The sequence below is a fragment of the Cyclopterus lumpus genome, chromosome 17 (assembly GCF_009769545.1).
Source record: "Cyclopterus lumpus isolate fCycLum1 chromosome 17, fCycLum1.pri, whole genome shotgun sequence".
Classification (NCBI taxonomy): domain Eukaryota; kingdom Metazoa; phylum Chordata; class Actinopteri; order Perciformes; family Cyclopteridae; genus Cyclopterus; species Cyclopterus lumpus.
The window spans coordinates 14,420,481-14,438,365 of record NC_046982.1 but is presented as its reverse complement, the minus strand read 5'-3'; the positions used below and the strand labels follow the sequence as shown (position 1 = coordinate 14,438,365).

The 17,885-nt window shown below is 38.2% G+C and overlaps 1 protein-coding gene across 2 annotated transcripts in view; it reads left to right on the top strand.

The window, feature by feature from the left end:
• Positions 1-17,885, top strand: part of LOC117746160 (guanine nucleotide-binding protein G(olf) subunit alpha) — a 43,314-nt gene that overhangs the window by 1,560 nt on the left and 23,869 nt on the right. Inside the window, exons 1-5 of one of the 2 annotated variants that reach the window (XM_034555085.1) lie at positions 8,481-9,313; positions 9,579-9,651; positions 10,444-10,498; positions 10,684-10,803; positions 16,808-16,905. In XM_034555085.1, the coding sequence (XP_034410976.1) occupies positions 9,175-9,313; positions 9,579-9,651; positions 10,444-10,498; positions 10,684-10,803; positions 16,808-16,905 (485 nt within the window). In that variant the 5' untranslated portion in view covers positions 8,481-9,174. Of the gene's footprint in view, positions 1-8,480; positions 9,314-9,578; positions 9,652-10,443; positions 10,499-10,683; positions 10,804-16,807; positions 16,906-17,885 lie in introns of those variants that run through there. The other variant, XM_034555084.1, reaches the window with a different exon arrangement.

Genomic DNA, 17,885 nt, shown 5'->3' with positions numbered 1-17,885 from the left:
TATAGCACAGTACAGTATGTTGACTTGTAGTGTGGTTTAGTGTTATAGAGAGTGTGATTTAGTTATAGAGAGTATAATTTAGTTATAGAGAGTATAATCTAGTTGGCTTTAGTATACACATATGTATATAGACCACTTCCCTTTTGCCCATTAGGCCATGTTTTCTCAAAACATTTGCATAATATAGTGCAGCTAGTGTATCAGTCTGGGACTTCTGACTAAAGTTTGATAAAATAAATCAACAAAACATTCCAGTTGAGTAGAGTGTAGTGACCTATAGTAGTGTTGATAATAATTTATAATACAGTTAAGTTGATGTCAGTATATAAATAAATAAATAAATAAGAGAGAGAGAGAGAGTATAGCTGGCTTTAGAGTACAATGATGTACTTATTAAAACAATTTAGCTTTTGGCTACAAGGCTATGTTTGTTCTGAATATGAAATAGTAAATCTGTGGTGTGGTGTGCCATCTGTCTAGCGACTACAGATAAACCATAAGCGTTTGAATAACTGTGGCACATTTACGGTAATGTTCAGTTGATTTAGGGGCCTGTAGTATAGCATAGTACACTGTTGTATATTTAGGTAAAGCTTAGTTTAATAGACTTTAGTATGCATTACAAATATGTTTAGTTTAGTTTATTTGAGAGAGAGAAGGGACAGTGCAAATTCATAAATACAAATGATGTAAAATGAAATGCCAGCATTAACCAAAAGGCTATTTTTTGTCAAGGTTTTACAAAAGGCTTCCTAAAATACATCAAAAGAGAAACAAAAACAGGGCAAGCAGTTCAAAAAAAGCATCCTGAAATACATCCCAGCATGTATCAGAGCTGACATGTGCATGCATTAATTATCCGTTGTTTTAATTGCTTCCTGGAAGATCTATACGTTTTTAGTTGTCTGATGGGAATTATATTCCGCTCTCTTGAATCTCTGACAGGTATAGTGCAATCTCACCTAATGAGACCACTTAGTATGGTGCCGTAAAGTATAGTCCGGTATATTGTATAGTGTCAAATATGTTTAATTTAATACCTCAATATCAATAAATATGATCACTTCACTATCATGCAGCCTTTAAAACGAGGAAAAGGCAACACTTTATATTATTAAGATATCTTTTCTCATATCACAATATTGATTCAGTACCAATAGTATTGCCCAGCCCTCGGTATAGTATAGTATAGTACATTACAGTGCAGTATAGTAAAGTGTTGTGGCCAGTGCTATTGGGTCAAAGGGTAAAGTATATTGTTAATTCATCCTAAACTATTCTTTCAGTAGTATACTATTGATTGTAGAGTCGTGAACTACAAATTGTAATATTGTGGCCTGTGTGACAAGTCTAATCTGTTCAGTTCAGCAGATAACAAATAGCTATTTGACTAACTGTTGCACAACAACAGTAAGGTATTTTAATAAATACGCGTAAAGTAGTGAGAGAGTAGCATAGTATGGTCAAGTGTTGGACAGTATAGGGTAATATAGATTATAGTTTAGTAGACTATAGAGTAATGTGTTCCTGTGCTTTCATTTCACTAATTATTGTTGGTAAATGGGCTTAAGTGCTGAAATGATGAACTGATCCACAAAGTATAACAAATTGATTCCAATTATCATCATCAATCATCACTATCCCTGGATGAAGATATCAAACAGTCACTGATTACAGCTTTAAATATGCAAATAATTGCTTGCTTAAGTATTTTAGTGCAAATTGCTTTTTTTCTCTGCTGCTATATGTTCACACTGCCATAAAAAGTCAATGTTAAGGCAATTAGTTACATAATAACGGTGTCCTAGTTGATGCCTTTATCTGTTCAATTGTGTCCAAACAAACTACGGTGCTTGTATCAGTATTAGGACATACAGTACATTTGATTATCTCACAGGAAGCTCATGGTTGATAGTTCATATAATTTTTCAAGAGAATTCACCAGACAATTCAGTTAGCTTTTAGATAGTGGCTCTGTTGTTTGCTTGGATTTAGCTTGTAGATTGTATTATTTTACCACACATACAGTAGCCATCTATATATTGTACACGTAGGCTAACTCGGTACTTTAGTTTTCATACCGAACAATGCTTCACTTTCAAAAGAGAGTGTCTTGATCAGAAACAGGAGCTTTACATGTCACCACAGCTACCCTGATGAGAAAACAATGTTGAACACATTTACAATAAAAACAGAACTCATCCACTTTCAGTTTTGACACACACGCTTAACGCCGTAGTGCATGTATTTGCTTTACTTTACCAGTGTAATGCTTCGTTACTCAATATAATAAATGGCGACCAGTTTAATTTCCTCAGTAAACAGCTCCCACTAATTACACACAGGAAGAACTGGCTCATCCTAATGAAGTCACATCGGGAAGTGTCGTACATTCCTTCCATGAGCCACTGTTGAAGGCTATACAGTGAGCGTGACCTCTGTTACTGTGTCATTTCAGCTTGTCATTATGGTTTGGGCGGCTTTCTTCACCACTTTAGAATCACAATTATTTTGTATCTGTCCTGTTGCACCCAGAAGCCTTCGCCATCAGCCACAGGCCTCTTCTGGTTTTTCCTTAAGAGGCATTTCAGGACTTTATACCCTCCAGGTCTCCAGTATAGGACTCCTGTTGCATGCCAGAGGACTGAGGTGGTTTGTGTTCCTCTGAAAGTGGACACCTTTCAAATAGTGTTGCATTTCAAGGCAACGTATGCTGGCGGCTAATCTGGGTCACTTTATCTGTTTGTATTTGCTGCAGGTATTTGGTTGAATAACGATAGCCATAAGGAGCTAATGTTTATCCTCTGCGGGCTGCCATGTTCAGCTTGTGCTGGAGCCCGAATCTATCCTTCTAGTCTAATTTATTTGTTACTTACATTTTATAATGTCTCACCATATTGAATCACATTTTTGGTATCTTGGAGTATAATTTTAGACATGGTTCGACTCTCAAATTGTGGGTAGTTTGTAGAAAACACCTGTTTTAAAAAAGCAAATTATTGATCATAAATGTCTCACTGCAAAAGTTTTTGTTTTCATATACAGAAAGGTTCAGTGTCGTTGTTTATTGTATATGAAAGGTATTTGACTGACAGGACTGAATTCTAATTAGGTGCAGTAAACCTGCCAGATTGAAGCTTTCTGAATCAAAGTTCAAAGTAAAGTGACTGATTTATTTTGTAAGTTATGGTGTGACAGTATAACAAACAGCATATGGCTTTTTCATTTATAAAGCTGAAACAACGAGACGATTAAGCTATAAATCTTTCTGTGGGATATTAATTAGCCGGTAACTATTTTGATAATCAGTTAATTGTTCAAGTCATATTAAAGCAAATTTGTCACTGTCACTGGTTATAGCTTCTCAATATATTAGCTTTTCGGAGGAAATTGTGAGGGGCATTTGTCACTACTTTCTGCCATTTTATTGACAAAACAATCAATCAATCAATTAATCAATGTAATAATGGATATAGAACAGAAGTAAACTACAACATGTATTTATGTATTTCACAACATAGTTACGTGTATTTGCAATTATTATTTTTGTATTGTATACAGCTACTAAAACAAGAGAGAGAGAACAAGAAATTTCGTCCCCAAAAGGTTTCTGACCATGTCGCTGTCCAGGCTCTCTCAATATGAAATAGATCAAAGTAGTCCAACCAACCATTAAAGCAAAGCTAGATGGTTTATCTTAATCAAAATAAAGCAGAGTTGTGATGTGACCACCGGAGGTCAAAAGCCTTCAAATAGAACTTTGTGAGTTTGTGTTGTAGACATATGAAATACATAATAGATGTTGTGCCATGAAAGATATCACCAGATTTCCACATAATTGGGCCTCCTCTTGTGAAACAGTGTGCTATTTGAAGGCACTATTGTTTACCAAAAAAAAAGTATGACCAGAGAAAAATTCATAAAATCTGACTTCTTTATACTTCAGTACGAGAATAAATGGGAACTGGAGGACAAGCTCAGATTGTTTCTTGGAAAGGAAGTCACTTTATTGTTCGGCTTCTTGGATCACATTCTGTACAGGCCTGTGATAATATTTGTTACAGCTTTTTTAGATGTCCTTAACTGGCTGTTTCATATCTCGGCCTTATCACCCTTCATGAGCCTAAACAACAGTCTGCAAGCAATGTAGTACTCAAGAGAAGCGATGTCTGAACTGAGGCAGGCAGGACAACTAATAGCCTGTTGGAAGTCACAGATTTTTCTGTTTCTTTTGTGTGTGTGTGTGTGTGTGCATTAAGCCATATTTTGGAAAAACTCGCTCAGTGGCCCTCCCCTTCAAATACCAGTAGAGTCAGGTGAACTTTGCTTCCGTCTAAACAGGTTTTATCTTTGACCATTGCTGAACTTTGCTATTCCCAGTTAATGTAATGCCCAACAGGTCATGCTGAAATATTAATTATTGTCATGTTTATGGTACTGATAGCAGATGTAGCAGCTGAATCAAAGAGAACCACACCACAGCAAGAGGACATTGGACTGTGAATGTTCTTCAGTTTTTGCCTACAGTGTAATTTAGACTTTATAAAGAGCCTCTGCACCTTAAGAGAGTGCAATAAAGTTTTTTCCAGCATCGTAAAAACAGATTCCGGGAGGCTAATTTTAGCTGGATATCATTTGGATGTATGCCTCGTTTTTACAGTGCATGATTCAATTGCATTCGGGGCTCGCGATATGTGTGGAAGATTTATAGGTTAAAAAAATAGCTTTTAAGTGGTGGTAGATTTATTGTAACAGTTCACTGGAGGGTGTAATCTTTACCCAGACAACATATATTTTAGTGTAATTGTTTAAGTGCAATAATTTTGCAAAGCCTCGAAAAAGAAACTGTGCATTGTCGAGTTGATCATTGATGAGCAGCTATTTTTAAGGGCCTCTGTGGTTGCCATTTTGCTGTACAGTTCTACTTTCAATCTGTAAATAGTTAAAACATCTTTGTCAGACTTTGAAAACAGAATTTACTCGCAATAGAGTATTTTTAGATTGTTATACTGCTACGTTTACTTAAGCAAAGGATCTGAACACTTCCTCCAACACCGCACATGCACACATACTGAAAGAGACATTAATTATGAAAAATAGCTGCTTCTATTCTATATCTACAAATATCGTGTTGGTGAAAGCTTGTGGAATATGTTGGAAGACATATGCTTTGAATATGTTTTTTGTATCTGTTAGGGTTTTCTCACAAAAAAAAGTGAAATTACCTTATTAAGAATGTGTAAAATGACTTTCTTTTTGATTGAAGAATCCAGACTCGAACAGTATGCAGGTATTGTTCATATCAAAAGTCTAACTGCGGGACAGAAGATGTTGATTGCAATGCTAATTATCAGTGTATGTGAACTGGAAGTTTCCACATTACATTTGTGTGAGTTGCATACTGGAACACGATTGGCATCCAGACTGGTTATAATGTCACAAAATCCTCCTCAAACATCTTAAACTCAGATTTAAGTTGACGAGGAGTAACTTTTCCCCTCTTCAGCGGATGAATTTTTGAAATCAGATTAACCTTCACAAGCCTTAACAAACACACACACACTTTTTTGTCTAGTAGGTCTAGTTAGGATGAAGCGGCAGCAAGCTAAACATAAATATCAGATAGTGTTTCCTAAAAAGGAAGATCATTTATGTAACAAAGCCTGCTTGTGTGTCATTCAAAGGGAGCTGAATGCGGTGCTGCCTCTAACCACTAGAGAGTGATGTGGGCCACTCACTTGTTTTGACCTTGCTTTCTGAGGTGGGGAGACAAGTTTTGTTTTTTATTTAGGGTGTGGGGGGCTGGTGGTTGTACTATTTTCACACCACTACAGATGAAGTAAGTGCTCCAGTTGTGATTTACATGCCACAAAAAATGGTGTTGCACTCATTTCACTACATAAAACTAGTATTTGCATTATGTTGGCATAACGGAGGCAATAACAGCCCACTCCTTGTTACATGGCACACCAATTCATGGATGTCTCATGTGTTTGAGTGACCTATGAGTATTTATGATATAAGCGTAAAGTATATCTGATTCTGATTCACACATATTTACATTCATAATGGGAATACATATGCTATTGTTACCTACAAATAACACAATGCCTGTGTACATGTAAAGTGCAGTTTGTGGTTACGGTTAAGTCACACTTGCACAAACCCACCTGTCATGTTGGTCGAGTTTAGAGGAAAGCACAGCAAGCGAAACATAAATGTCAGACAATGCTGACAACATTAACACTGACAGAGCGGTGGTGGTGGTGATGTTTTTTTAAAAATATTTGGAGCTGAAACTTTAACATACATTGTTAAAAACAAGAGAAGTCATTTGTCAAGACAAATAACAGACACACTCTCAGATGAAGGGTCCCAGGGAGAAACCCTTTGTCTTGTCTTGTGGTGGTCTTTAGTTTAGCCTTGATGTATTTCATAGTCTTTGGCAGGTAAATATTGATGACAAAAGTTGGCATGAGATGTTTCGCCACTGTACAATTATTTATTATATTGTGAAAAGTTCTGACAGGAAAAGTATATTAATTGTTTACCCATAAAAACGTCAAGATTGATTGTATACGTTTTATTGTCTTAGGTATTACTATAAAGCTCTTGTACTACCCGTTGGGACTTACAGTACTTTTGATGATGACTTTATGGTGACATAATCAAACTGAATGTCATTTGTATGTCTTATAATAATGATTTTACAGAAAGATGATTTACTGTAAATGGCTTATGGTTTTGTTGTTATATTTGACATGATTTGAGGGGAATATATATGCTTTGGCCAGTGCCTGCTGCTGGCCTGAAATGTATTTATTTGTTCATATGTGTTTACTTCCTGATCTTGTTATTTATCTGACAACCCATCAAGAGACATCCCGACCCCAATGTATACAATCACTGGTCAATATGATAGATTTCTGTTAATTTACTGTCTTCACTGCAGTGGGGGAAGAAGATACTTTACTCAAGTAAAAGTCGCAATACAACAATGTAAAAACATGCAACAAATTGTTCTTAAAGTATAAACGTGAAAGTATTCATGCACTAGAGGGACCCAGGTCAGTTATATGCACTTGTGACATGTTATCAATTAATATACATATTGTACAAAATTATATTGACATTAAACTAGTCTTAATGCACTTAAAGTACCGTACTTAAGTAACATTTTTGTGTACTTGAAGTATTTTTATTTGATGCTACTTTATACTTCTACTCCATGAGTTTAGAAGCCAATATTGCTCTTTTATTCAACCCTTGCCAGTTGCAGTACTCTTATAATATAATTGCCCTTTTCTGCATTATGACTATTTTTACTTTTAATACTTTTAGCATATTTAGATGCCAAAACGTTTGTACTTTAACGTAAGTACTATTTTTGAATGCAGAACTTGAATAGTATTTGAATGGTATTTTTACACTGTGGTATTGCGACTTATTTTAAAATAAAAGATCTGAGTTGTTTATCCACCACTGGGTATTTCTACTTTTACCTCGGTAAAGAATCAGAGTATATCCTCCACTACATACTAGTCATCATTCTCTTAATAACTACCATGATGGCCTGTAACCAGTGGTGGAAGACATATTTACTTAAGTGAAAGTAATAATACCACAATGTAGAAATACTCTGTTACAAGTAAAAGTCATGCATTCAGAATATTAGTATTACTATCAAAATATACATAAAAGTAAAAATAATCTTAATTCAGTACAATGTATATGATATTGGAATCTAATCATTGATAGATTAATGTCTGCATCAATTTAATGTTGCAACTTGTAAACGTGGAGCTAATTTGGGCTACTACTGGGTAATTTGGGCTACTACTGGGTAGTTTAATCTATAATAAAATATGTATTTACTGTGCATTAGTGCATTTATTTTGTATTTATAATCTGAATCTGCAACGCAACTAAGAAGCTAAAGCTAAAGCTTTCAAATAAATGCAGTGATAAAAGTCTAATATTTCTTTGAAGTGTAGTGAAGTTGAGGTTGCATCAAATGGAACTAGTACCCAATATACATATATTAATACAGTTCAAACCTCTGCCATTTTGCAAAATAGTAGTCCTCTTAAGGACTACAATGATGGGCCCCAGGCCTGTAATGTATAAAGTAAAAGTGCCACAAAAGTGTGCTTAAGTACAGAGCTTGAGTGAATACCCTTACTTACTACACTGTATAGGCTTTAATACGTGTATTATTACAGTATAAACCTCTGAGAGGGGCCATTTTGTAAAAGCGCTTTCACTGTTTATACTTTAAGTTCATTTCGTAACTTATACTTTTGTACTTTCACTTTTAAGTAAAGGATCTGAATACGTTCTCCACCACCCACACGTAGTCCTCATTCGCGGAAGAACTACAACGATGGCCCCCAGGCCTGTAAAGTATAAACCGGAGAGATAGGTAGAGCCCAACGCGCACACAGACGTTGTAAACGGGTTGCCAGTTTGTGTCAGGGCCACTTCACTGACTGGAAGCCAAGAAGAAGAAGAGACCCAGCCCCTCTCTAGACCAGCACAGACACTCGTCCCGGTTTCCACCCCTTTGCCGATTAGTTTGATAGCAAGATAGCGACGGACTTAATCGGGGATGGCTCCTCTCCCTTTTCCACACAAGTTATAAAATGCTCTATCAGTGCGGGTTGTTAATGTTACAGTTTAAGGCAGGTTTGTTTTCCACCTCCACGGACCACGGTTATTTCCTGGTGCCACAGAGAGAGGCAGTGCTGAGTTAAAGAGACAGAAATACTGATAGAAATTCAGATAGAAAAAAAAATACTGAGAGAAGAGAGGGGTTGGAGACGCGATAGGAACAGTTGACTGGATTCCCAGGAATTGAAAACCCTCTCTCTCTCTCTCCTTATTTATATGTATTTTTGATATATCTCTGTGGATCCGAGTCGTTATTCCTCGTTGGTTCGTTAACTAACAAACGGGTTGGATGACGGTTGGCTGCGGCTAAAGCGGAATTGCATCGGGGAAACGTATTCCTCCCTCCGACGGAGAAGCCTCGCAGAGATTTTTTTTAATTTTTTCCCCCTTTTTTTATTTTACAGAAGACTCATTGCTGTGTTGTTTTTAAACCACACAATCATCCCGGGTGTCATTTTATATATTTTTTTACGATTCCACAAGGAAGGGTTAGGGCGACGGAAGATGGGTTGTTTGGGCAACAGCAAGACTGAAGATCAACGCATCGACGAAAAGGCACAACGAGAGGCGAATAAAAAGATAGAAAAACAGTTGCAAAAGGAAAGACAAGCGTACAAAGCCACACACAGGCTCTTATTACTGGGTAAGGCTGATTTAAATGTGATGGCTATCTGAAATGTAAGCTAACCGTAATCCCTTTCGTTTACCGAACACGTAGCCCCGTTTGACAGCGCTTGCAATAATATGTCATGGGGGTGGATATTGATGGAAGCGAAGCTCCAGAGAGCATACAATTAACTGGCTTGCGTTTTCTAAAACGTGTATGGTTCTCACGCTAGCCTGGATGTCCCCGCTCGTGTGCATTTCACTGCTATTTTAACGTGTTTTTTGTGGGTCTGTTTTCGAAGGTGCGGGAGAGTCCGGAAAAAGCACCATTGTGAAGCAGATGAGGATTCTACACGTCAACGGCTTCAACGCGGAGTGAGTGCTGCTCGATACAGTTATTAAATAGCGACATGAACGCCTCAAACATCATAGTAATGCTTATTCTTTTGGCTTCCCTCCTAATGAATAACACTGTCGAGGCCAGAGTATATAGCCTGTGAATGGATTTTCCCCAGGCACTGCAGCGCCTGTTGGGCCCAGTATCCCATGCAAAGCAGCTAATATCTCTCCCCCCCCTCCCTTCTCTCTCTCTCATTTTTCCCCCATTTTTCGTGTACATGTACAGTTATCATACATATGTGAGGATTTCAGTGCCACAAAGATGCCAAATAATTCACTGTTTCCTGTTTCATGTGAGAGGGTGAAAGGTTGTGATCGACACAGGCCTATTGATGATTTGTTTAGCTGCAAGGCCTTGCATGGCATTGATTTCACCAGTGGTCTATTTTAAACAGGCCTAGTACATGTCAAGAGTCCTGTAACTATGAAAATACACTATGTGTATGTGGAGGATATATATTTTGTGTGTGAATAGCAGGCATAATCTGGCATTTTTAAGATAAATAAATGAGGAAAATCACGACTACAACCCATCATATCACTTTACTTTTGTATTTTACTGAACTCCATCCTGCGTTTCACTGCTAGCTGGTACATACTCTCAGCATTGACACCTGTACTGTATGTATAATTGAATTAAGAATAGTGTCTAACCTGGCTGTAACCCCTATTTTACGCATAACCAACTTGATGATAAATCATTTGTGGTCTACTGTAGTTGATGTTTTTGTAACCACTGCCCTACACATCTATTCTGTCTTCATGCAGAGAAAAGAAACAGAAAATCCAAGATATTCGAAAAAACGTGAAGGATGCCATAGTGGTGAGTTTCATCTGTATCGCCTCCCAAATATGCTTAATGTCTCTGTTGTTACACCCACTGCAATCCCATTTGACTGATTATTATTATTAAACAGCCTTACAATTAGATTATTTTCCTGTATTCATTCTGCTTAATGCTTATTTTTTGTTGTTTTTTTTTCTCCCACAACTTCTTTTGCTTTGTAGACTATAGTGTCTGCAATGAGCACTTTAATACCTCCAGTCCCGCTAGCCAACCCAGAGGACCAATTCAGAATCGAATACATCAAAAGCATAGCACCTCTCTCTGACTTTGACTACTCACAGGTAAGGCGTTCATAAAGTTTGTGTGCAGATGTAAATATGAGAGAGAGAGACTTGGATAGGACATGCTTTTTTGGCTTTCAAATATGCAATTGTGTTTGTGTGGGTGTTGAATGTTATGTGATGAGAGCATTTGCTGTTTTTATGGCCAACAATGTAGATCTTGCTAATATAGCTCAGGGATGTCAGATGTTATTCCACAACAGACATAATGTTGCCTTTCTTCTTTGATTTACTCCTTTCATGATGTGGTGGGGGTCTTTTTAACAAACCCAAGCTAAGGGCATTGGTTTATTTTTCCCCTTGGGAGTTATGAACGGAAATGCCAGTTAACTTGTATCAGATCAACAGTTAGTTGATTCAGGTGATTTAGGTCAACGGTTTGATTCTCCTTCGTAGCTGGAGCAGATGTTCTGTATGTGGATTTAAATGCAAGTAGGAGCACAAGGTATTCTTTTCGATGTGTGATTAGCAATTTGATACAGCAAGATCATGTGTTGGAAATGTAGATAATGTTTTACATAATTTTGAACGTGTTCCTTGTTTCACATCGGCTGTGCAGCTCTGCAAAACAGGAATGACCCAGCTGTAGATAAACTTCCAAATCCCCCCCTCAAGGCTTTTATGGGAACCAAATGAAAGTAGAAACATGCTATTGTGTATGAATCAAGTACAGTCTCCTTTTGGTCAGTCTCCTTTTGGTGTATTGATCTAAAGATCAGTGTATTGATGTCAAATATTCCCAAGTTCCAGCTTCTCCGGTGTGCGATTTGATACAAATCTTTGTTTTATATTCTTGAAAAAAGCAAGTCATTTGAAGTCTGATTTTGACATGAATCGATAATGAAAATGAAAAGTCCCAGCGTCTTTTATCTTTGGGAAAATATGTTTATCAAGTATGCAGTTGTTCACCTTATAAAAAAAGAATTTCTTGTGTATTTTATCTCTTATTATTTTACCACAATATGACATATGACTTTCCCAACAAGGCCTCAAAATGAAACTAATATTCAGGCCTTGGAGTTACTGTTTTTCTCAGGTCTTATCCATAACATCATTTAACTGCTGAATTATATTTCCCAGCTTCCCTCTCTGCAACTTTATTTACCTCTACATCACACAAATATTCATTGAAGGGATTTGGGTGTTACTTTCCTGATAGGGCCCACAGCGAGAGTGTTAACAGGGCAGCAGTAGTCTGTGATGTTGTGTTTTGTGAGGGCCGGGGCCATGGGGAGTGCCGTCGTTGAGTTCCCAGGCCCGGCCAGGCCAGGCCAAAGGGAACAACATGGCTCTGTTTGGAGTGTCTGTGCTTGTCATCAGTCTCAGGCTTCACTAGTGTCGTCAGTGTCACCACTACATTGTCACTTAGTGCCACCAGGCAGGATATCCAATACAGCAGTGCAGGAACACGGCCAATCAGTAACCTGTGGCTTTCCCCTGTTGGTGCCTTAGTGAAATGTGGAAATATGTTTTACCTGGAGAGATGAAGTCACAGTGTACCAGGTTCATGAATCTTAAATGTAAACTTTCTCCTGATAAACATGATGTTCAGTTGTTTTGTGATATGGTATTGCTGTGGACAGGAAGAAGAAGTAGACAATAATTGACTTCCTACATTTCCCTGAATCACTTGCTGTATAGGTGGAGATACTGATGGTGATAGCTTTGGTTGTACCATTTTGAAAGTGTTCATCTGCATCTAAAGATTATGTTTTCTATAACATGACAGAAAATGCTGAACAATTTTCATCACAGAACCCAAAGTGATATCTTCCAATGTCTTGTTGTTTCTGACCAAGAGTCCAGAACTTTCTCGACTTGTACATTATTTATCTAATCGTAATGGTGCTAAGTCTAGTCATCGTGCTCAAGATATATATCATATGACATACCTTACTGAAACTATATGAAAGTCTTAACACATCACTAAAATGCTTAACTGCATAGTGGTGACCATGGAGATGAGTCATTAAACTTGCTTTTATTAGCTGCCACTCTCAAAAAAACAATCCCAGCTTGTTCTTAGCTTTTTTTCTGCTAGGAACACTCACCGAAACCGATTTAATCAAAGCGTTTCTGTACTTTGGAGAAAGAAAATAAAAGTTCTGAGGAAGATCAAGCCTTCATTTACGCTGGGATATTATGGGTTAATATTAAAAAAAACAATCTGCTGTGTTCTCTACCTTCTTTCATGAAGGCTATACTCAACCTTCTGTTGTGTATTATAATTTGACGTGAAAGCATAGCTAGTTTTTTCCAGTTAAGAAAAGTGAGCCCGAGAACAATGTTTTGGTGTGTCTGGTTAGTCAAATAGAAAGGCGACCAGCAACGAACAGCACTACGGCTGCATTGCGTCATGGTCTTTTGACTGAACTGTTGGTGGAGACGTTGTTGTCTCTTCTATGTGACTAAGGGATGGATTTATTTTCTGTATGGTTCTTGTACGACTAGTGTGACATATCTTTACGGAAAGTTAAGGAATATTAAGAACATATGCCTCCAACACAACAAAATAGTTCTGAAGATGTTAGCTACAGTTTCTCTTTGCCCTGTTATGTAAATCGCCACGACACAAACGGTCGTCTATGTAAATGAGAACAAATGCCACAGTGGTAGCTATGCTAGCCACCCGACAGTGTCCGCCGACTGAAGTGGAACACATTCAAATGAGCTGTTTTTAAAACCATGTAGCTTTCTCTCCATCAGACATGGTCACACATATAGTCCTTTCTTATTGATGCCTGATGTCAGTTTACAGGCCATCCCATAATTATAGCATTCCCTTGTTGTTAGTGTCTTGGTGATTTCTTTATGATTAACAGCTTCAGTCCTGGAAGCTTGTTTTTATTAAAATTGATTACCTGAGGATCCCAGATGTGGGGCAAAGGGTGGTACAAACGGCCTGCTCCATTTTTTATTTGGACCCATGTTATGAAAGATGAAAAGTTTCTCCTGCTCTCCTTTTGCGCTAACATAGGTATTCTATGCAAATTCAATAAATGTGGTGTTTCATGGTTAACAGAAGAGCTAGCTGGTTGTCTGGCGCTGGCTATGTATGGAGGGATTTGAGATTTGTGGCTGTACATTTTGCTCCAAGACCAAAGGTCTCTTCAAAACTTTCCCGATAGGAATTTTAGTGTCCCCTTGCGACGGACGATGCAAACCATTTGCTCCACAACTTTGGGCTATTTATTTCCCTGTGTCAGAGTGACCTATATGATTCAAGATAAATATTACATCACACATAACTTGATTAACATTGAAACTAAGGCTAAACTAAGAATTGGTCACAGCAGAGTCACCAGAGAATCAGTATCTTATGTCAGTGGATTGGATGGAAGGGGGAGTAGAGGTGGACTGGGAAGAGTTAAAAAAAAGCTTGTGTTAAAACAAATTCCCTCCTGGTCTCTTTCTGTGTTATCAGTTCCTCTGTAGGGCACTGCAGCATACACTGCATTTATTCAAAGGCCCAGTGTCACACGCCTCTGTGGAAAAGAGCCCTGAGGACCATACTCTGCCCCCCCCCTCTGCCCCTTCCACCCTCTACCCCTCGTCCTCCCTCCATACAGTCCCAATACTTGCTAGCTTTGTCGGGCCCTTCTTTGGGTTTTCAAGCCCCTTGATGTCTGCTGGTGTAAAAACAAAATGTTGAGACCTGCAAAGCTAATAGCATAAGTGTAATCCATGTTGTTAAATCTTATTGATATTAGTTGAGGTAGGCGTTACAGTTTGACTGTAACAGAAGTGGAAGCAAATTTGAGCTAGAAAGCAAATGTGGCCTCAATTTCTTTTTTTAATCAAGACTTTGGTTAAGCAGTTAAATGCAAAACTGATCCATGGTTATAGAATTCAAAATAATGGGTATAATGTACAATACTTTGGTCAAATGTACGTAAACACGCCTAACATGACAACATCCGTGCCTGAAGTATTAGTATATATTCATCTGTAACAAAAAACGTAAACCAATGTGAACGTCTCTCTCTGTGAGACTTCAGTGGATCCTCCATGTTGAACTTAATCACGGGATCTGCCGAGAGGAGATATCCCCGAGCATGTGATCATTTATCAGGCTCCTTCTCCCTCGCTCTCTCTGGTTCGGGGCTACTTTCACCCTCTCCCCGGTCAGAGCGCAGAGCCAGTGCTGAGTGCAGAGAGTCATGTGGTGGTTCCTGGCTAGAGGAGGAGCCCATCTGAAAGACATGTGCACAGGAGGCGACGAGGGACATTAGCCCAATCATCTTTTGTTTAGGGAATACAGAGAGTCCTCGGAAATGTCTCAAAGTCATTGATAAGATGAGCTCCCTTCATAAAGTTCCGACTGAGACGTGTATCTTCCTTCACAGAATCATTCCTATGTTTCCTAAATGTTAGCAGATGTAATGTAACTGTAGTGCTATCTGAATTTTTTCACATTTAAGTTGTGTCCTCCAAGAGTAAACGCCTTTGTTCCTTTAGGTTACGGGTCAGACAAGAGAGCTTGTGAGAAAGTCGTGAGTTTCAATTTAGTTCTGTATCAAGGAAGTAAATGAGAACCCAAGTCAGCAGCCTCTGCTACTGCAAATAGCTTTTTGTGTAATTTTTTAGGAAGATACAATCAGTATTTCTGCTTTCACATTCAAATACTTTTTACAGAGTTGCCTACATTCATTCTGTTGTGTATCTCTTGTCCTTAGAAAGGCAAAATGTTAGAAGCTGTTCAAACTTAGAATGAATGCCCAGCACTTTAAAGGGCATGCACATGACCATTTGTAACTGAGTTACTTTAGTCTTTCAAGTGCTGGTTTGTTCTTGAGTAGATGTCAGCACAAATAATTCTACTTATACTATTCATAAGGTGTTAAAGGAATGCTTCACCTTTATGGAAAATAGGCTTGTTTGCTTCCTCGAAGAGAGTTGGACCAAAATGTTAAAAACAATGTGGTTTTACGGATAGTTGCATACTGGAACTATTTCTTGACAAACAACAGTTTGTATATCCACCTTGTATTCCCACCAGTATGCTTGTGCAGCGTCTCTGGCTGTAGATCCGATTGCTAGATTGGGTCTGTGAGCGCAGGTTTCTCTATACTTCTTTGTTGCAGGCTCAGTGTTACAGTACCAAATCTGGCAAACTCATTTTGACATCAAGACTCTGGGAAGTTGTGCGCAGTCACTGTCCACGGCTGTGTTGGTAGTCGTTTTTTTACTTCAGAGAGTCAGGCTAACGGTTTCCAGTCTGTATGCTAAGCTAGGCTAATCACATCTTTACTGCAGCAGCTCCATTTGTATCATGTAGACATGAAGATTCTATTGAAAATAAAGATGTGTGCTTCGCCTCTAAAATATGGTACAAATACTAGAATAAGAGATTCTACTACTCTCTTTGCACCTATTAATGAATGGCAGTCATCTGCACCCAAAGCCTTTACTAAACACCTCAGTGACCAACAGTAGAGGACGGTGGTTGTGGTGGGCAGATGTGTGTACATATGTATGCTTTGTGTGTAACTGTAAGTGTGGTAATTGGTGTAAATTACATACTGTGACCAATTAGTTCTCTTTGGATTTACAGAACATGGGTAATTTCCTATGTGGTGTTTTTATTTATATAACTATCCAGTTGTCATGGCAGTTTCAACAACTTTCACAGTACAAGTTCAAATTGACCAAATGTCTGCAGTTACTGAACATATGGTTTACTTAAATTTTAATACATGCATGTATTTTCTAATGTACGTATACAAAAACATCTGCCAAGTTGGCATAGTGTGTAGATCAAAATGAGGCTTTTTTCTTTAATGTTATGAATTTATTTATAAAGAGTAATCCATTATAAAGCTGAGGCAGTTCTTAAAGTAACTTTAGTTGAGTTTACCCTGAGCAGTGTGTGTGTGTGTGTGTGTGAATTAATTCCAAGCGCTTGATGTTCCCATCATGATATTGTAGTTTGTCAAGTTTATTTGTTGTTCAATATATATTATGGTCTGTTATCTGTTTTTCCTAAAGTTTTTTTCTTCTTCAGGAATTCTTTGATCATGCAAAGAAGCTGTGGGACGACGAAGGAGTGAAGGCATGCTTCGAGAGGTCCAATGAGTACCAGCTCATCGACTGTGCACAATAGTGAGTCCAAACATTTAAAGACATTTTGTGGTGTGATTTTGAGCTTTTGAACTACTTGCACAGTTACAAAAGATCGTTTGTGACAAAATAAATGATATATAAAGTTATTTGTGCAGCTACAGTGTAATAGGATCAAGAAAAGTGAGCTTTTTTTAGTCTTTCTTTACGGCCTGTAACTAGTGTCACATCTCTGCTCTGTACGTCTTCTTTGTGTCATGTTTGAGGTGAACGCTCTGCGGCGTGTGCTGGTGCCATGTCATATATGAATATGGCTGAGATATGTTTACTCTGGGCGGGGCAGGACAAGAGCCAGTTGCCTGCTCACCATGGCAATATGCAAATCCTGGTCTGGCCTTTATTAAAATGCCTTGTTTACAGGAATTGTATTGATGTTACATGTGTCTGTAAACGCATGTAAATAGGTAATAATGCTGTAAGTAAAGTTGGCATTTCTCATTTTAGTTTTAGTGATGGAGACAACCTACCTGTGGAGTTGAGAGACTCTGTCAGTGTTGCTAAGGCTGGACAAAAGCTATGTGGATCATGATTTGATTTTGGCTACGATCTGTATAGAGTTTTTCTTAATACAATTGTACCCCAGATACTTTAGTTAGGAAATATAACCACAGAAACTGATGCCTCTTTGCACGGTGCCCCAGATTGTATGGAAGGCTCCTACTTCACCTTTGGCCACCATAGGGTGCTGGTTGTACACAGTGGAGGGCCCCTGACTTGCCTGTAAAAGGAAGTTTGGATATGCAAAGTGACTCACTGATTACAGTGCTCTCCTTCTACTTCCTCTCTGACTCACCTCTGGATTCACATAAATATGAGGACATGTGCATGGTACAGACTCAGGAGTACAACCCACTGGAAGTTGTCCCCTCCTTTCTCAAGTGTTGGCTCCCTTTTATCTCTCCGGGCTCTGTCAAAGTCACGCTTTATCAGTGACTGGAGATATTGTTTTGTTGTCAGCAATC